A 17,674-nucleotide genomic window follows, 5' to 3' on the forward strand; every position below is an offset into this window, starting at 1 on the left:
TATATTTAAATAATTAATACTTGCCCATTCAGGAAACCCTTCCAAGGCCATCATGAAACCCTGGTTGAGAAAACTTCTTTGGATTTCTCAGTTTTCGTCTATAGACAGAGATACCTATCTCATCTTTGCAGGGTAGATGGAAAATCCTGGAAATTTCTAAACTCCAGTTATAGACTAATTCAAATTTGCCGGGTATAAGATGCCATGACATTTGTATTTAAACTTTATTTAAAGATGTTTCAGTGGATCATTGTCTATTTCTTGTTTTCACTTATCATGTAAGTGTTCAGCTTCTAATGTTATGCTGAGTTTGATTGATTGAATTGAGCCTTGGCACACCTGAATCTGTACAGGTTTGAGAGAGAGGGTGTTCATAAAAGGTCAGCTTCTTGATGGTAGCAGAGGTGACTCATTCAAAAATGTGGCTAAAAGTTTTGAACCAGCTATCTTGAGTAGATGAGGATGACATTTTAAATTACAAAATTACATTAACATGACAGCAGAAATGACTAATTGTGTTCTACCATCTACCTATTTTTATCCCTTGGGTTGATTTTCTTGGTCATTTGCCTTTAAAGGAATCCTTCGTTAGTCACAAGAACTCTTGATACGGATTCTTTTTTTTTTCCTCCTCTCTATATGGAAATATTGGCCTCTGGTAGTTCCCTCCGTATGCAACTAATGAGATTGGCAGAATTACTGGTGTAAACCGAAGAGAACTTGGTCATGGTAAGTACCATCTTAGACAAGTTAAAATGTACGTGTCAACACAAGTGCTATTTTAATATTAACTATATATTTTCCCAAATAGGTGCACTGGCAGAGAAGGCTTTGAAGCCAGTGATTCCCCAGGAATTCCCTTTCACGATAAGGGTTACGGCAGAAGTACTAGAATCAAATGGTATTGCCTCTTCTGCCCCCCCCCCCTTTTAATTTACTCTTACTATTGAGAAATCATCCATAGGTAAAGGTTGCTTAAAGTGGACTTTATTACTTTTCTACTTTAGGATCATCATCCATGGCGTCTGCATGCAGTGGGAGTTTAGCACTGATGGATGCAGGTATTCATGTTTTAGATTAATTTGTACATCATAGGGCATCTCATTTTAGAAATGTATTTTTTTTGTATTGACAGGATTTAAAAGCTTGATTTTTAAAATACCAAGTGGCATACAATCTGTACGGAGCCCCATTGAGAAAAGCAAACTATAAATGCAATAACCGAATGTACTAAATACAATAACCAAACATACTAAAACAAAAATATATAGCTAGAAAAAAATCATCATGTTCTACAAATAAATAAAGCAGGGCAAGTAAGGACCAGGAAGTAAAAATACTTATTATTATTATTATTATTATTATTATTATTATTATTATTATTATTATTATTATTATTTGTTACCCGCCTCCATAGGGCTTTCAAGGCAAGAGACATTCAGAGATGGCTTATCATTGCCTGCTTCTGTCTGGTGACTCTTGTATTCCTTGGTGGTCTCCCATCTACATACTGACCAATGGCGATTCTGTTTAGCTTCTGAGATCTAATGAGATTTGGCTAGATTGTGCCATGCATGGTGGGGCCCCTCTAGTTGATCTTAAATTATGAGAAGATTCAAGTAAAAACCTAGATTGCAGATCTTTAAAAGATTTTTGCAGTAGGCCCAGCATTATGGCCACCAGGGAAAATTCTGGTGGGCTGCTGTTGTGCCTCCACCGAGACCAGGCCCACCCAGGGACCGAAGTGCCCGGCTGAGCTCCACGACTCTTGCTGTACTCTCTTTCTGAAGATTTATTTTTAGCTGCCCCCTCAGCTGAGCATTGCAAGACAGGTTGATGATGGGCACAGTCAAAGTAGGTGCCTTGAAGCAAAGCCTCAAGCAAAGAGGTTACACCATGCGCAAAGTGGCAGCCATTTTTGCTGCTGTGCTGGCTGAGCTGCAAGCGTTGACTACCCCCTTCCCACCTGTGGCTGTTTGGAGTTGGTCTCCAGCTTCTCTTTGCTATCTGCGAAGAAGCTCCATTGGAGCCCAGATCCTTTGCTGCTGCGGTAGCGGCACCAGGGACACAGCTCACCTGTGCAAATTGCCACTCCTGACTGGTAGCTGATGGAGGAGCCAAGCCAGCCATTCCAAGGTTTCATTAGCCCAAACCAGATTTGCCAAAGCTTAGAAATGGATTGAGAAGGGAAAAATCAAAACCTTCATTTTTGGCTTGTTAAATTGCCCATCTTCACATGCATCCAGGACTAGGGATCAGTCTTCCTTCTTTTCCCAGTTTCCCCCAACCCTATGATACATGAACAGTCAGCTGAGAGAAATGGGCTCAGTTTGTGGGCATGATGACTGAACCTCCCTGTTCCGTCTCGCGCCCCCCCCCCCATGGTGATTTAGCCCAGTGGTGCAGACTGGCCAGGCAAACTGCCTGGTTCTTTCTCCCCCCCTTCCTCCTTTGGGGGTAGGTGAGGCATTTTTCCAGGGCTGTTTTTTCTCCTTGTCCACCCTCATTAAAAAGGCTCTCTCTTCTTTGTTGTTAGGAGTCCCAATATCATCTGCTGTAGCAGGTGTTGCTGTAGGCTTGATTACGAAGCCTAACCCCGAAAACAACAGAGACATCGAAGATTATCGCTTGCTGACAGATCTTCTGGTGAGTGTTGTCTGTATTGTTTTAAAATGTGTACTCTGCTCTTGGGTATTAAGATTCTGCACCAGCATTTCTGAAACTGAATGAACATGAATTCTGAAAATATAATATATAAATATAAATTCAGTATAAAGTAGTTTCTTTATACTGAACTAGGGGCAAAGCCCGTTGTACCCAGGAATACAATGGGCGCTAGCACACTTGCCTGCCCTGTGGCTTTCCTGGTGCTGACCCTCCCACCACCCCGTTCCCTGCTGGATCTTGAGATCCAGCGTGTTGGAGGTGATTAAACAGTAGGAGACTCTAATCTCAAGAGCCCAGACTGATCCCCCACTCCTCCTCCATGTGTAGCCAGCTGGGCTGCCAACCTCTAGGTGGGGGCTTGGAGACCGTCAGGAATAACAACTGATCTCCAGGCACCAGTTCTTCTGGAGAAGACAGCCTCCTTCTCTGGTGTCCTGGAGGTTCTGATTCTGTAGGGGAGTTACCGATGTCTGGCCCGGTTCTGCTGAACTTTACTACATTAAAGTCATCTTCAGTTAACGTCATAATTGTATTCGCATCCTGTGTTGTACTTGCCTCTTGTATTTGTCTGTCAATCCGGCTAAGGCTAACAGTTGTGTCTCTTTCCGTGGATAGTGGAAGGAAAGTTATTTGGAGAGGTCACTGTGAAGAGCGGGAGGGAAGACCTCCCCTGTGCATTCTTGTGGAAGTCATGGCTTTTATATAAGGAAGTTAATCTTCTGATTCTAGCGGGATGTCTGGCCATCTACTAAGACTGGAGTGTGAAGTCTTTCAGAACTGCAGACAGGACCTCTGCAGCCTTTGAAGACGATTGGAATATGTTTTTTTTTCCTTTTGTAGGGAATAGAGGATTATCATGGTGATATGGATTTCAAAATGGCTGGGACAAATAAAGGAATAACAGCTTTGCAGGTACCTTCTCTTAATTCCCTCCCCAAAAAAAAATCACCAAAAAGATGTTACTAGTATATTAATTTTTTCCAATGTGTATTATCAGGCTGACATCAAACTACCAGGGATACCCCTAAAAATTGTAATGGAAGCTATTCAGCAAGCCACAGGTGAGTGTACCATCCATGTCATTAATTCATTGCCTAATTTCTGTGCTATTTTGATTTCTGTTCCACCAAAGAGTGATGAGCCTTCTCAAGAACGAAAATGTTTATAGAGCCACATACAGATCCACTTCCTTGTCCCTTTCTGAGTTGAGCTCTCTCTAAAGTTTGGCTAGCACGATATGCAGGGAAACCGTATAGAATCATAGAGTTGGAAGGGGCCATACAGGCCATCTAGTCCAACCCCCTGCTCAACGCAGGATCAGCCCTAAGCATCCTAAAGCCATGGTTTATAAATAAGTGATATTCATGGGAAGCTTCTGTAATACACTACGTTAATTTCACAGGAGTCCAGATTATTTTACAAAGTAAATCAGTGTCTCCGATCTCTCCCCCCCCCCACACACACACACATACACCTTCGTCAGAGGGGTGAAGCTCGATTATGCAGATATGAATTCTTAACTTTATATGTAGGAAATCTGTTGTTAGAAAATACATAGACTCTGTTCATTGAAGATAAGCTTATGATTTACATCCAGATAGCCACTCATAATTAAGCTTTATTTTGATGTTCTACTGACTAAAACATGCAGATCTGGTTCCGATGCGAACACTATTGTTAATTCAAGCTTGGGTAATCTGCTTTGATAATCTGATCGCAGCCTTAGCCGTGTTTTTTCATCCAAGCAAACCATTCTTTGTGATCAGTGAAGTGTGCCAGGCAGCACACTTTTTGTTTCTACAACAGGATGATAGTTCTTTCTCAGTGCTCTTTTGGGAGTGTGAAGAGCATTTCCCTCATTCGTATGAACTGCAGAAAACACAGTTTTTTAAGGAATTCTTTGAAATACATCAGAGTTCTTGTGTGTGCAGAACCTGTGATTTAGGTGAAGGGATGAAATGGGGATTAGCTTCACTGGGTAATATGCTTGAATATAAAGAATCAACCCCCCACAATCATACCTATATATGCACAATAATAAGTTACTGCCAAAAGACACAAAAGAAAACAGAAGAGACATTGACTACGTTTTGCTTCACAGTAGCTACACTTCCTGAAAATATCCCTTTCCTAGGGTGGGAGAGGTTCAGTGCATTGCAAATAGCATTGCATAGCTGGGGCACAACATTTAGGTGGATCTAAAATATGCCTGTCTTAGTTAGTATCCTTGTGAAACATAAGACTGGGAACAATCTGCTTTTTGTTTAACAATATGGCTGCCCAACTCTGCCTGAAATCCTCGCTGTGGCACAGCAGTACAAAAGTTTTGCTTGATGAGTCATGTTAGAAGCCTTACAAAAGTGAGGCAGTTTTTCCTGTAAGTGACACATTTGGGGTTGTTTTTTTAAAATGTTAACATATGTGTGCTATATTTAAACTGGAAATATTTTTTCCTCACAGTGGCAAAGAGAGAAATCTTACAGATCATGAACAAAACCATTGCAAAACCTCGAACAAGCAGGAAAGAGAACGGACCGCTTGTTGGTAATATGTAGCACGTGTACCTAACTGCATGTATGGAATGTTTGGAAGACCAAGTTCTTTTCAGGCTTCCAAAACGAGCTTCTGGAGTATAGGAGATGGTGACAAGGTCGCTAGTTATAATCTGTAGCAGGCAATGCAAATCTGTGTAATCATGACTTTCTGGATTATGTCTGTTCCCTGAAGTTCTTTCCTGGTAGACTCTTGATTAGCTCATGGAGTACACAAGTGTTGCTTCAGCTTATTTCAGGGGAAGAGAAGTGTGAAAGAGGACTTGCCAAGTCTTTTAGATGTATGTTAAATAGGTTAGGTAAGCCGCTGGTTGCATCTTAAAAATAATGCTGATGTCAGAACAGGTTAATGAGGTCCTTTAGGTAACTGATTATCAACTGGCAGCATATGAACCAGAACTGAATCACATATGATCAGAAGTGAAACTAGATCTGAACAGGGGTGCATTTATTGAACGGCATCTGCGATGGGGAGTAGGTTTTTGTTTGTTTGTTATTGATGGGAAAGAGAATAGAGTACAGAGAATAAATTTTGCCAACATTCTAAAGCCATAAAAATAACCCTGGGAGGGTGAGTTTCTGGAGGAGTACAAATCTTGCGAACAACTGAAAAATCTTTCTTATGAAGCCGAATCTTATTTTACACGAAGTGACTCATTTGTACAGGTAGCATATGTAACTGTAGTGTTTGACTTATTTATGACATTTTAAATTTTGTGCAAGCAAAATTGCATATCCATCTTGTTCATAAAGAGTGAGAGCTTGCAAACTGCTTCCCGCTATTGTACCTGAGCAAATATCTCAGAGAGCCAGTTTGGTGTAGTGGTTAGGAGTACGGACTTCTAATCTGGCATGCCAAGTTCGATTCTGCGCTCCCCCACATGCAGCCAGCTGGGTGACCTTTGGCTCGCCACGGCACTGATAAAACTGTTCTGACCGGGCAGTGATATCAGCGCTCTCTCAGCCTCACCCACCCCACAGGGTGTCTGTTGTGGGGAGAGGACAGGGAAGGCGACTGTAAGCCGCTTTGAGCCTCCTTCAGGTAGGGAAAAGCGGCATATAAGAACCAACTCTTCTTCATCTTTGACACTGGAAAAGTAGAGAAAAAAATGGAAAGCACAAATTGTGTAGAACAAAGGTCAAGTCCAGTGCCACCTTCAAGACCAACAAAATTTTGTAGTAAACAAAAACATGTGGTGTTTGGACACAAAATTCCCTAGCAGCATATTTGGATATTGAATGAAATTTTGTAACATTTGATTATTTAATAATACATTATCACACACATGCCATGATATAAATTGTGGAGACAATTAGTCACATTAAATGTTTTTATTAAATATTTTCTATATGTCTTCTATAGAAGAGATAACTGCTGTTCTTTAGTGCTGTAGTTTGTCTTTCTTGAAACTCTTCATTGTGCACATCCAAGTGGAGAAAACATCTTAACCACTTCACTCATCCCAAAAAAGATGAGTTGAAATTAATTCAAAAGAATTTTCAGCTAAACATCCAGAAAAAAATTCCTGACAGAGAGGTTCCTTAGTGGAACAGGCTTCCTCAACAGGTGGTGGGTTCTCCTTTGGAAGTTGTTAAGCAGAGGCTAGATAGTCATCTGACATATGCTGATTTTATCAACTGAGGCAGATTGTGAGTGCGTGGGCAGGAAGGGATGTGCCAGTGTTTGTCTCTTGTGACCCTTCCTTGCATACACAGGAAATTGCTGGTCACCACTGTGGGATGGTAGGTGAATTTCCTTCAAGCCAGGCTGTATTCTGGTGACGTTTTTGTGGTGGGGGGGATCACTTGGCCATGAAATTGGGGTCACTGTGGGTGGGCAGGTAATTGTGAGTTCCTGCATTGTGCAGGGGATTGGACTAGAGGTCCCTTCCAATTCTATAAGGTCCCCTGAAAATGACCCATCATTCTATTTTTACCTATACCCTACTTTTCTACTCAAGTTCAAATTACGTTTATTGCATGTAGCCAGAGGCCATTGCAAACCTTTCAATAATATGAACTATACAAACTATACAGTTTCAAAACACTCAATGGACATCCAAAGTTGCTTACCTCCTCCCTTCCTCCATTTTATCCTCACAACTAACGTAGGTTAGACTGAGAGTGTGTGACTGGCCTGAGATCACCCAGCAAGCTTCCATGGGAGAGTGGGAATTTGAGCACAAGTCTCCCAGATCTTGTTGTTGTTAGGTGCGAAGTCATGTCCGACCCATCGCGACCCCATGGACAATTATCCTCCAGGCCTTCCTGTCCTCTACCATCCCGCGGAATCCATTTAAGTTTGCACCTACTGCTACAGTGACTACATCCAGCCACCTCATTCTCTGTCATCGCTTCTTCTTTTGCCCTCAATCGCTCCCAGCATTAGGCTCTTCTCCAGGGAGTCCTTCCTTCTCATGAGGTTGCCAAAGTATTTGAGTTTCATCTTCAGGATCTGACCTTCTAAGGAGCTAGGACTGATCGGTTTGTTCGCCTTGCAGTCCAAGGGACTCAAGAGACTTCTCCAGCATTTTTTTCCTTGAAAATACTGGTAAATTAATAGAGATTATCGTACGGGTAAATACCCTATGTACGGTTCGGGTAGCTTTAGCTATTGAAAGTAACTTGCATTTCTTTCTGGCACTGGCATTGAGGTTCAAAAGCCTCAATACTTTGATGCTCGGCCTTCCTTATAGTCCAGCTTTCACACCCATACATTGCAACTGGGAATACCATAGCCTTGACTAAATGCACTTTTGTTGGCAGGGTGATGTCTCTGCTTTTTAGGATGCTGTCTAGATTTGCCATAGCTTTCCTCCCCAAGAGCAAGCGTCTTTTAATTTCTTTGCTGCAGTCCCCATCTGCAGTGATCTTGGAGTCCAGGAAAATAAAATCTGTCACTATCTCCATTTCTTCCCCATCTATTTGCCAGGAATTGAGAGGGCTGGATGCCATGATCTTCGTTTTCTTGATCTTGAGTTTCAAGCCAACTTTTGCACCCTCCTCCTTCACCCGTATCAACAGGCTCTTTAGTTCCTCTTCACTTTCTGCCATTAGAGTGGTATCTGCATATCTGAGGTTGTTGATATTTCTCCCTGCAATCTTGATCCCAATTTGTGACTCATCTAACCCCGTCTTTCTCATGATGTGCTCCTCATACAAGTTAAATAGGCAAGTCAACAGTATACAGCCTTGCCGAACTCCTTTCTCAATTTTTGAACCAATCAGTGATTCCATGCCCGGTTCTCACTGTTGCTTCTTGACCTGCATATAGGTTTCTCAAGAGACAAATAAGATGCTCTGGTATTCCCATCTCTTTAAGAACTTGCCACAGTTTGTTGTGCTCCACACAATCAAAGGCTTTAGCATAGTCAATGAAGCAGAAGTAGACATTCTTCTGGAACTCCCTAGCTTTCTTCATGATCCAGCGTATGTTGGCAATTTGATCTCTAGTTCCTCTGCCTCTTCGAAATCCTGCCTCTATTTCTGGAAGTTCTCGGTCCACATATTGCTGGAGCCTGGCTTGTAGGATTTTGAGCATAACTTTGCTAGCATGAGAAATTAGTGCGATGGTGCGGTAGTTTGAACATTCTTTGGCATTGCCCTTCTTTGGGATTGGAATGTAAACTGACCTTTTCCAATCCTGTGGCCATTGTTGAGTTTCCCAACAGATCTTAGTCCAACACTTTAAGTACTACATTGTGCTGGCACTAGAAAAGTATTTTTGATGTGGAACACATCTTCTGGCTCACCCCCTGAAATGGAAATGGCTACAAGTGTGGTGTCCATAGTCTCACCCGAGGGAGGTGAGGTGGCTTGAAGAGGCATGGAGGTGGCTTGCAACCATTATGTGGAATGTGTTCCACATAATGACTGAGAAGCTACTTGCTGGAAACATTTATTCTTGATTGCCAGCAAAGCTGGCTGTACTCAGATTGGCCCTGCCCCTGCAGCTCCCACCCTCTGTCCCTGGACTCTATCCTCTTTACTCTCAGACGCCCCTCGTGCCTGGAGCCAGCAGCAGGTATGGGGAGAGGGCCCTGAGCAAAGGGTCATGATGGAGGGCCTGCTAACGAGGGCCTCTTGGCTTACTAAGCAGGGCCTCAAGGCCTGCTGATTGCCTGCTAAGGAGCTTTGTCCCGGGCCTGCTAACAAGCTGGCCAGCCCCCACCCGCCCCAATTGATCCGGCTGCAGCCCAAAGCCACCTTAAGCTGCCTGGCCGGGGGCCAGGGGAGGGGACCCTTTCAAGGCCCGTTCTTAGGAACGGGCTTTGAAGCTAGTTTAATATATGTTTTGTATCCAGGACACTTTCAATATTTTTGCATCACATGCCTGAAAAACAAACTAAAAATTGGCAAAAACTTAAATCATATTACGAGAATGTGCTTGTGATGTGACCACTCTGCATTTCAGAAACTGTTGAAGTGCCACTATCAAAAAGGGCAAGATTTGTTGGCCCAGGAGGTTACAATTTAAAGAAACTTCAAGCTGAAACTGGTAAGTCTTTTTGTTTTGCATGGATTTAAATATCACTTTTAGGGTGAGCCCATTGTTGTTTTTTAAATCCACATGAAGCTTCCCCCAAAATAGAGAGAAGAGTCTCTGCTCTAGTTTATAAGTTTCTCACAGTCAACACATACAGAGTATACAGTAGCAAAAGACTACACATCTTCTGAAACTCTACAGTTGTCCAGTTAACTTAGGCAGGAAAAAAATCAAAAGGCAGAGTTCTATATGGATGTACCCCATCTTCTGCTAGGTAAAAGATATGGGGATTTTAGTTGTGGCTTGTTTAACTGTCCTGCTGTCTTATTAGTGTTAGTATAAATACCCTCTTTTAACTGTTACTATGTAAAGAAAGCAAATATGTTGTATTAATTCTAAATTCTGCATTCACCTTATTTTGAAGGAGTGACTGTTAGCCAGATAGATGAAGAGACGTTTTCTGTGTTTGCTCCGACCCCAGCCGCTATGCATGAAGCCCAGGAATTTATTACGGAAATCTGCAAGGATGATGTAAGGCTGTGTTCTGGTGGTGATGGGCATAATACTAGGTGTAATATTCTTCTGGGGTGGGGAATCCATCTCTCACTTTATGGTGATTTGCCTTACCTTAAAACCTTTGGAAGTGGAAGATGATAGGATTTCTGTGACCAAGATTCAGGCAGGTATTGAGGACCAGTGCAAGGGAAGTATATGTGCCTTGTGGGTGGGTTTTTGATGTGGAATACATCTTCTAACATGCCCCGTGAAACGGATGTTACCATGGATGCACCAAGGAGCACACCAGAAGAATCAGGGGAGGTGGTAGGCAGCCAAGATTGCAGCCGTGAAGCTGCCAGTGTCCCACCCACGCAGTCTTTGTGGGCCAAGGTGGCAGCCGTGCAGGCGCCACAAGTCGGTGTGGCGCAGCAACAGGCTGGCCAAAGCCACCACTGCCTGAGGCTCCTGGGGCAGTTTCAGGGTGGTGTGGTGGGAGAGGAGGGGGGAAGGACCCAAGGAGCCCAGAGTAGGTATGTGTTCTGCATACCTTGTGAGAGTCTAGCTGTCACAATTTTTTTTACTTTAAGCATCAGGCCCCTCCACACATCGCAGAGGCCTTTGGCAATGCCTTTCAATTTCACATGGAGAAGCTCAAAATTCCTTTGTTGTAACAGAACCAGTTTTGTTGTTGGGATCTTGATCAGTATGGCAGCTGTACTCAACCTGTCTCCACTGTTTTCTGTTTACCTATGTAGCAGGACTTTCAGTTGGAATTTGGAGCCATTTATACAGCCACGATAACTGAACTGAGGTGAATAAAACTCCTTTACGTTTACCAATATTTTGTGTCTTTTCAAACTGACCCATCTATTCTGATGGGCAGTGACTATCCAAGGTCTTATGCAGGGAAAGGTCTGTTCTACCACCTGCAGATTGAGATATTATAAGTGCTAGGGGTGATCATTCACCTAATTTAAGATTTTAAAATGCCCAGATTATTTCAACTGGATATAGATTTTGGTATTTTTTTAGTTATCCAAAATAGCTAAGCAAGATGCCAGATAGCTGAACTATGTTTAAAGAATTGCAGTCCCTTTAAACACTTTCTGAGTGAACTTAGAGAAAGTGCTTAAAGGGATTGCAAGCTCTGTGAACACTTTCAGGGTTCACTAGCACAAAAGGCACTTATATTAAAAAAAAACCCTGCATTCCTTTTTAAATGCCTTTTCCACCCACCTCCCTTCCGCTGAAAGCTTTGAGGAATGAGGGCATCTATTTTGGTCCAGTCTTCAATTTTTTTTGGGGGGGGGAGGGGGCGGTGACAGGAACCAGCAGCTGTGCTGCACATTTGATGTCTCTGCCTAAAAAAACTGCCCCCCCCCCTGTACCCCAGATCTATGTTCCATTATATCCTATGGGGACCATTGTCTATCACGGCTCTCATGGAACCAAAAATAATGGTCACTCCTGAATATTTACCAAATCTGAATGCCATACTAGTATTGAGATTTGGGAATATTGAGAAATACCAATATTTTTCAGGTTCAATACACCCAAATACTAGCTGTCATTATTATGGAGGGGAGGGTTAAAGGTAAAGGTATCCCCTGTGCAAGCACCGAGTCATGTCTGACCCTTGGGTGACGCCCTCTAGCGTTTTCGTGGCAGACTCAATATGGGGTGGTTTGCCAGTGCCTTTCCCAGTCATTACCGTTTACCCCCCAGCAAGCTGGGTACTCATTTACCGACCTCGGAAGGATGGAAGGCTGAGTCAACCTTGAGCCGGCTGCTGGGATCGAACTCCAGCCTCATGGGCAGAGCTTTCAGGCGGCTGCCTTATCACTCTGCGCCACAAGAGGCTCTGAGGGGAGGGTTGCACACCCCTAATAACTAGAGATGCCAGCCGGAGGGCCTTCACTTTAGCTCGTTGCAATGCCCTTCCCTCAGCTGTACTTGAAGGGAGATACAAGAAAACTCCCTATGGTGAAAGGAAGTGCCCCTGTGGCTCTGGTCAGATAGAAACATTGGAACATATCCTTTTGTATTGTCAGTTTTATGATGACATACGTTCCATATTTATCACACCATGGTTACATAGAGTCCCTGGGTGCTCAGGACAATTTTATATCTCCCTGCTGCTCACAGACACAAATTGTTCCATCACATATAGTGTTGCCAGGTTTTGTGCTGCAGCCATGAAAAGACGGTGGAAGTTGACTAAAACTTAACAGACCCTGAGAGCATTTAGAACAATTTCCTATATTTCCATTTAATTCTAATTTATATTTTAGCAGACTCATAGTCTAAGTGTTTAACATAATGCTATTTTATGAGTAAAACTGTGTTTTAGCCATATTATTTATGTAACTGTGAAATTGTTTTGATTTTGCTGGTCTATGACCGTAATAAAGAATACTACTACTACTACTACTAGAGATGCCAGGGATTAAATTTGGAACCTTCAGCGTACAGGACATTTGCTTAATCAGTGAGTTGTGTGTGGTCCCTGATCAGAATGGGATGAAATAACACGTTTCTTCTTTTTTTTCTTGTGATGCAGAGAGATTGGAGTGATGGTTAAACTGTACTCAAACATGACTCCAGTTCTCCTTCACAACTCTCAGCTGGATCAAAGAAAGGTATACATTTCTCCTCACAGCTAAACAGTGGCAAAGTAATCCTGTTTTATGTTTTTAAATTTTTATGACTGGGGAGGTGTTTATTAAAAATCTGTTCTCCTCAACTTCCTTCCATGCTTGCCAGTAGCAGCTTGTATTTGTTTTTTGCCTGTTCCACCATGTTTGTTGCAGGCAAGTTACAATGGAATAGAGATGAACTACATAATGCCATTGTGTTTCCTAATGAACATTATTTTGATGAATATATACACCACTTGTAACTTTTATAAATCACTTGGAAAATGTCTTAAATTCTAAAGCTTAATGTTACAAAAAACCTTCAAATAAAAACACAAACCATCTTGACACAGCGTTCGCTGTGTCTTCATATTTGGCTAAGGGGTATGTGGGCAGAGAGTGGGCAGGGTGAGTCCAGGTGAGGGGCCAATCGGAAGGTGTGGAGCCCCTCACCTGGACCAACAAGAGCTCTAGCCACTCGGGTGAGGGGCCCTCGACTAGCTGGAGTTCGCCTCGCTGGTCGCCAGCCATGCTTTCGCCAGGCTCCGCTTCCTCCAGCCTGGCAGCCACAGGGCACTAGAGCAGGAGCTGTGCCATGGAGGAGCTGCAAGTGCGAAGCCGGCTAGTGGGCCGCTGCGGGGGAGCGTGAAGCCCGTTACTGGGCCGGGGAGTCAGCGGGGAAGGGGGCGGCCAGGGGAGGCTTCCCTGCGGGCCTCGGAGCAGGCACACCGCATCAGGGATGCAGAGGCCCTGATCCGAGGCCAGCTGGGAAGCTGTGGAGTTGGCAGGGAGGGGGGCCCCCGTGGAAGGGGGTCCGGGAGGGGTGTAGGGGCCGCCACTGCAGCCCCCCTTTCAAAGCCCACTCTTACGAGCAGGCTTTGAAGCCTAGTCACTAATAAAGGCAGTGAAAAATAAGAAGTATAAAGCAGCAGAATTCAAGAGCCTTGCTGCGAAGATAAATCAAACAATAGAAAAAGGTCAAAAAAGGATGTTTTTTGCCTACCTCTGGAATGAAATGTGCAAAGAGTACAAGCAATACATGATGGAAGACAGTATTCCATAGTGCTTGAGCAGCCGTTAAAAAGGCCATTTTTTGGTGGATGCTAAGTCTCCCATCTTAAACAGGAGTGGGAGGAGGAAGATTCATGTGGGAATAGATGCTCCTTTTATGTCATCTAGGTTGTGACTTCTGTGTGAGTTCATCATGGCCATTGTTTTATCACTGACAAGTGTTACATAGTTCATCAGAATTGAATTTCTTACCTATGCTTGTCTGCAATGATTAAATAACGGTTTTTACTATTGTCAAGATGCCAAAAACTAGTTATTTACTCCAGTCCAGTAGCACTTAAAAGACTAACAGAATTTGTGGCAGGGTTTTCATGAGTCACTGCTTCTGAAGAAGTGAGCAATGACTCATGAAAGTACATATCCTGCCACAAATTTTTCTAGTCTTTAAGATGCTGCTGGACTCCTTGCTCTTGTGTACTGCTGCAGACAACACAACTGCCCATCTTGATCTAACTTCAGTTATAGCCTACTTTTCTCCCCCGGAGGTCCTCAGTGGCTTACATTGTTCTCCTCTCTACCATTTTATCTTTCCAACAACCCGATGAGAGTTAGATTAGGATAAGAGTGTACGAGTGGCCCAAGATCACCCAATAAACTTCAGTGGCAGAGTGGGGATGCAGACTTGGGTCTCCCAGATCCTAATTCAACACTTATATAAGACAGATCTTTCTGTAATAGACTCTTTGCATGTTTAAACCAGGAAGACTAAGGCTGGAAAGTTCAAGCAAGAATTCACTTTTAATTCAGATTTAAGTCTTTTTAGCAAATACTTGTATACATTTATCATTCAAGGTGAAAATATTCCAAAACTGTATAAACAAAATTACTGATGTGGACATTCCATTATAGATTAAGCATCCTAGTGCTCTTGGACTCGAGGTCGGGCAAGAAATCCAGGTAGCTTCTCTTTTCTTTACTTTTATCATGTATGGGGGGGAAACTCGGTAATTTTTACCAGTTCATGGGAGTTATTGTGGGCTAGATCCTACCATTGTTTTCCACCATTGCAAAGGCTCTTCCATTGGTACTAGGAGGATTTCACAATTCCCCCACACATTGCAGATCCCTACACTGCTTCTAGCACTGTTTCTTAGGTGTCCATTGAACTTAGGGCAGGATTTCAGGGATCACCGTGAGCCACAGCAAGGGGGATGTGGGAGCTGTGGAAACAGAGCCAACTCATTGATTGTTGAATTGAGATTGTATTTGCACTAGTGATGACAAGGAAATGTTGACTCCTCACCTTATGAGTGCAGCCTTAGTAGAAAGAAAGGAGAAAGCCTTCACATTTCAGGGCTTTTAAGTGTCCAGGTTTCCGATTTCTAACATCAGCTGAGCATCTGTTATGCTTCCTTTATAAGCAATGTGTCTCTTTAATTCTTCCGCACCTTAATTTCAAGGCAAACTTATCCTTTAATGCTTATATTGAATCCTTGCACTGTCTTTCCGTGCACTGATATCAAACTTATTGCTGCTTATGGACAGGTAAAATACTTTGGACGTGACCCAACCGATGGCAGGATGAGGCTTTCGCGGAAAGTGCTTCAGTCTCCAGCTACCTCTGTGGTTAAAACACTAAGTGACAAAAACAGTATCGTAATGGGAAGTGCTATTCCAGAGTCTGCTAGCTCATCATCATAGGAGCTTCTAAAACCCTCAGAACTCTTTGGGACATCTCAGTAATGTGATTCTATGACAGAGGTTGAATAGCTATTTAAAATGGCAGGCTCCTTTCAAGCAGGTTTGTAGTTTGTGCAGACATGTTTTAAATTTTGTATAAATAATACTCAGTGAAAGTTGATTTTTGTTTCATTGCACACACACACCCCCCCACAGAGTTGGTAATGGCTGTCGCCTTCTTCCCTGTAAAAAAGCATACATTCACAATAATACTGATGTAAATCATATAGAACTTGGTTTTGTATGCTAGCTCCAGGCAAATGGAACAGTTATCTTCAGTCAATAAACTATGACTACCTTTGTTACTTAACAGAGGTGTAACAAAAACATTCGCACACACGTCACTTTTTTCAGTGTTTGTTCTGCCTGTGAAGATTTTTTTAATTTCTCTTACATTACATCATTATGTTTTGTTAAACTAGAACAGGAAGCAAATCTCAAACTATTTCTCTCTACAATAAACTTAGTTTCATTAACTTTCAGTAGAACTTTACATGCATCTTTCCCATTTGAAACAAATGGGGAAAACTGTCCGCTATAAAACTGAACATGATTTGGAAATAAGTCCTAGCAGATAAATATTTCTCAGCAGAACTGGAACTATCAGATGACTAGACTAACGGCGACATAAAGGAATGGCAGGATAAGCACTTTTTAATTTCCAAACAGGGTATCTTCCCTTTCAGATATGACAGCATAGAACTTTTGTCTTTGACAGTGCTCTCCTAAGGAGAGTTTTACACCCTTTTAAGCTTAAGCTTATTGAAGTCACTGGGTTTAGATTATGACCTTACTTGGGCTGACACTGTTTGCTGCTTAGCTTCCAGGCACGAGCCTTCTGAACTCATGCGCACTTGAGCATTCAATGTGACTTGAGGGGTGGAGGAACCACAGTGCCTCTACCCAGCACCTGCTTGGGCTGGCCATCTATCACGGAGGCTGACAGAACCAAGGGAATAGGGACTCCGGGATGTCATTCGGGGGGGGGGGGGGGAAGCTAGGTGTAAGCAGTGGGGTATAAGTGAATGCAGGCTTTCCCCGTCTCAACCATCAGTTCCAATCAAGAAAACTGTGAATAGCCTGGGCTGATGAGTGCATAAAACACAAGCCAATAAACATTAAAATATTAGGGAAAAGATTCGTTAATACTGAACATAGAAATTAGCACTATTTGTGAGATGATCCTCAACTGCCTTTGGGATAAAGTTGTGCACTCTGATGAATCATGTGCAGATGGGATTGTAACATTTACATTACTTCATGGAAAGTTGTACACAAAACAGTTTTGAAACTGTCTTAAAACCAATGAAATGATTCAGAACCTTACAGGATGTTTGAGATTTCTTGTTGCATTTCATAAATGATGGTGTAATCCCTGGAGTGATCCTGGCTTTTAATTATTGTGTAATATTGGCAGAGCTGCGCCACACAGTAGTAGCTTAAAGGGATAAAAATATAAATGACTCAAATATAAAGAGTAGAATCTGGTAAATGAAGTTCCTTGTTTAGAATTAAGTCCTGTTGAATCTAGAATCAAACCATTTCCATCAAGAGAAGACATGATTTTTTTTTCTGGGATCGTCAATAGTATCTGATGTTTATCAGTTTACATTACAAAATTTCAATGTACTGTCCTGGAATCTTTTTTAAAAATCTGCATAAAGAAAAATATTTATCCTGTACAGCCATATTTTTGCTACTTGTTATTAAAATGTTGTCTATACCAGTTTCATTTTCTTCCTTCCCCAAAATACATTTTAAGCATGAATTCACAAGGTTGGATTCAGCCTGCTTTCTGACTCTGTCTTGGCCAGTTTCCCTCCTTACTACAGAGGCTTCCCACATGAGCCAGTTTGGTGTAGTGGTTAGGAGTGCGGACTTCTAATCTGGCATGCCGGGTTCGATTCTGCACTCCCCCACATGCAGCCAGCTGGGTGACCTTGGGCTCACCCATGGCACTGATAAAACTGTTCTGACCAAGCAGTAATATCAGGGCTCTCTCAGCCTCACCCACCTCACAGGGTATCTGTTGTAGGCAGAGGAAAGGGAAGGTGACCGTAAGCCGCTTTGAGCCTCCTTGGGGA

At 42.7% G+C, this 17,674-nt stretch overlaps 1 protein-coding gene across 2 annotated transcripts in view; it reads left to right on the forward strand.

The window, feature by feature from the left end:
- The window catches only part of PNPT1 (polyribonucleotide nucleotidyltransferase 1), a 42,175-nt gene extending 24,859 nt beyond the window's left edge, over nt 1-17,316 (forward strand). For both annotated transcript variants that reach the window (XM_077333481.1, XM_077333491.1), the window contains exons 16-28: nt 663-729; nt 812-901; nt 1,008-1,061; nt 2,537-2,646; nt 3,508-3,579; nt 3,665-3,728; nt 5,128-5,211; nt 9,634-9,717; nt 10,130-10,236; nt 10,959-11,014; nt 12,764-12,842; nt 14,760-14,807; nt 15,396-17,316. In XM_077333481.1, the coding sequence (XP_077189596.1) occupies nt 663-729; nt 812-901; nt 1,008-1,061; nt 2,537-2,646; nt 3,508-3,579; nt 3,665-3,728; nt 5,128-5,211; nt 9,634-9,717; nt 10,130-10,236; nt 10,959-11,014; nt 12,764-12,842; nt 14,760-14,807; nt 15,396-15,551 (1,071 nt within the window). In that variant the 3' untranslated portion in view covers nt 15,552-17,316. The remainder of the gene's footprint in view (nt 1-662; nt 730-811; nt 902-1,007; nt 1,062-2,536; nt 2,647-3,507; nt 3,580-3,664; nt 3,729-5,127; nt 5,212-9,633; nt 9,718-10,129; nt 10,237-10,958; nt 11,015-12,763; nt 12,843-14,759; nt 14,808-15,395) is intronic.
- Nucleotides 17,317-17,674: the final 358 nt, after the last annotated feature.

Source organism: Paroedura picta, chromosome 1 (genome assembly GCF_049243985.1).
Source record: "Paroedura picta isolate Pp20150507F chromosome 1, Ppicta_v3.0, whole genome shotgun sequence".
Taxonomy (NCBI): domain Eukaryota; kingdom Metazoa; phylum Chordata; class Lepidosauria; order Squamata; family Gekkonidae; genus Paroedura; species Paroedura picta.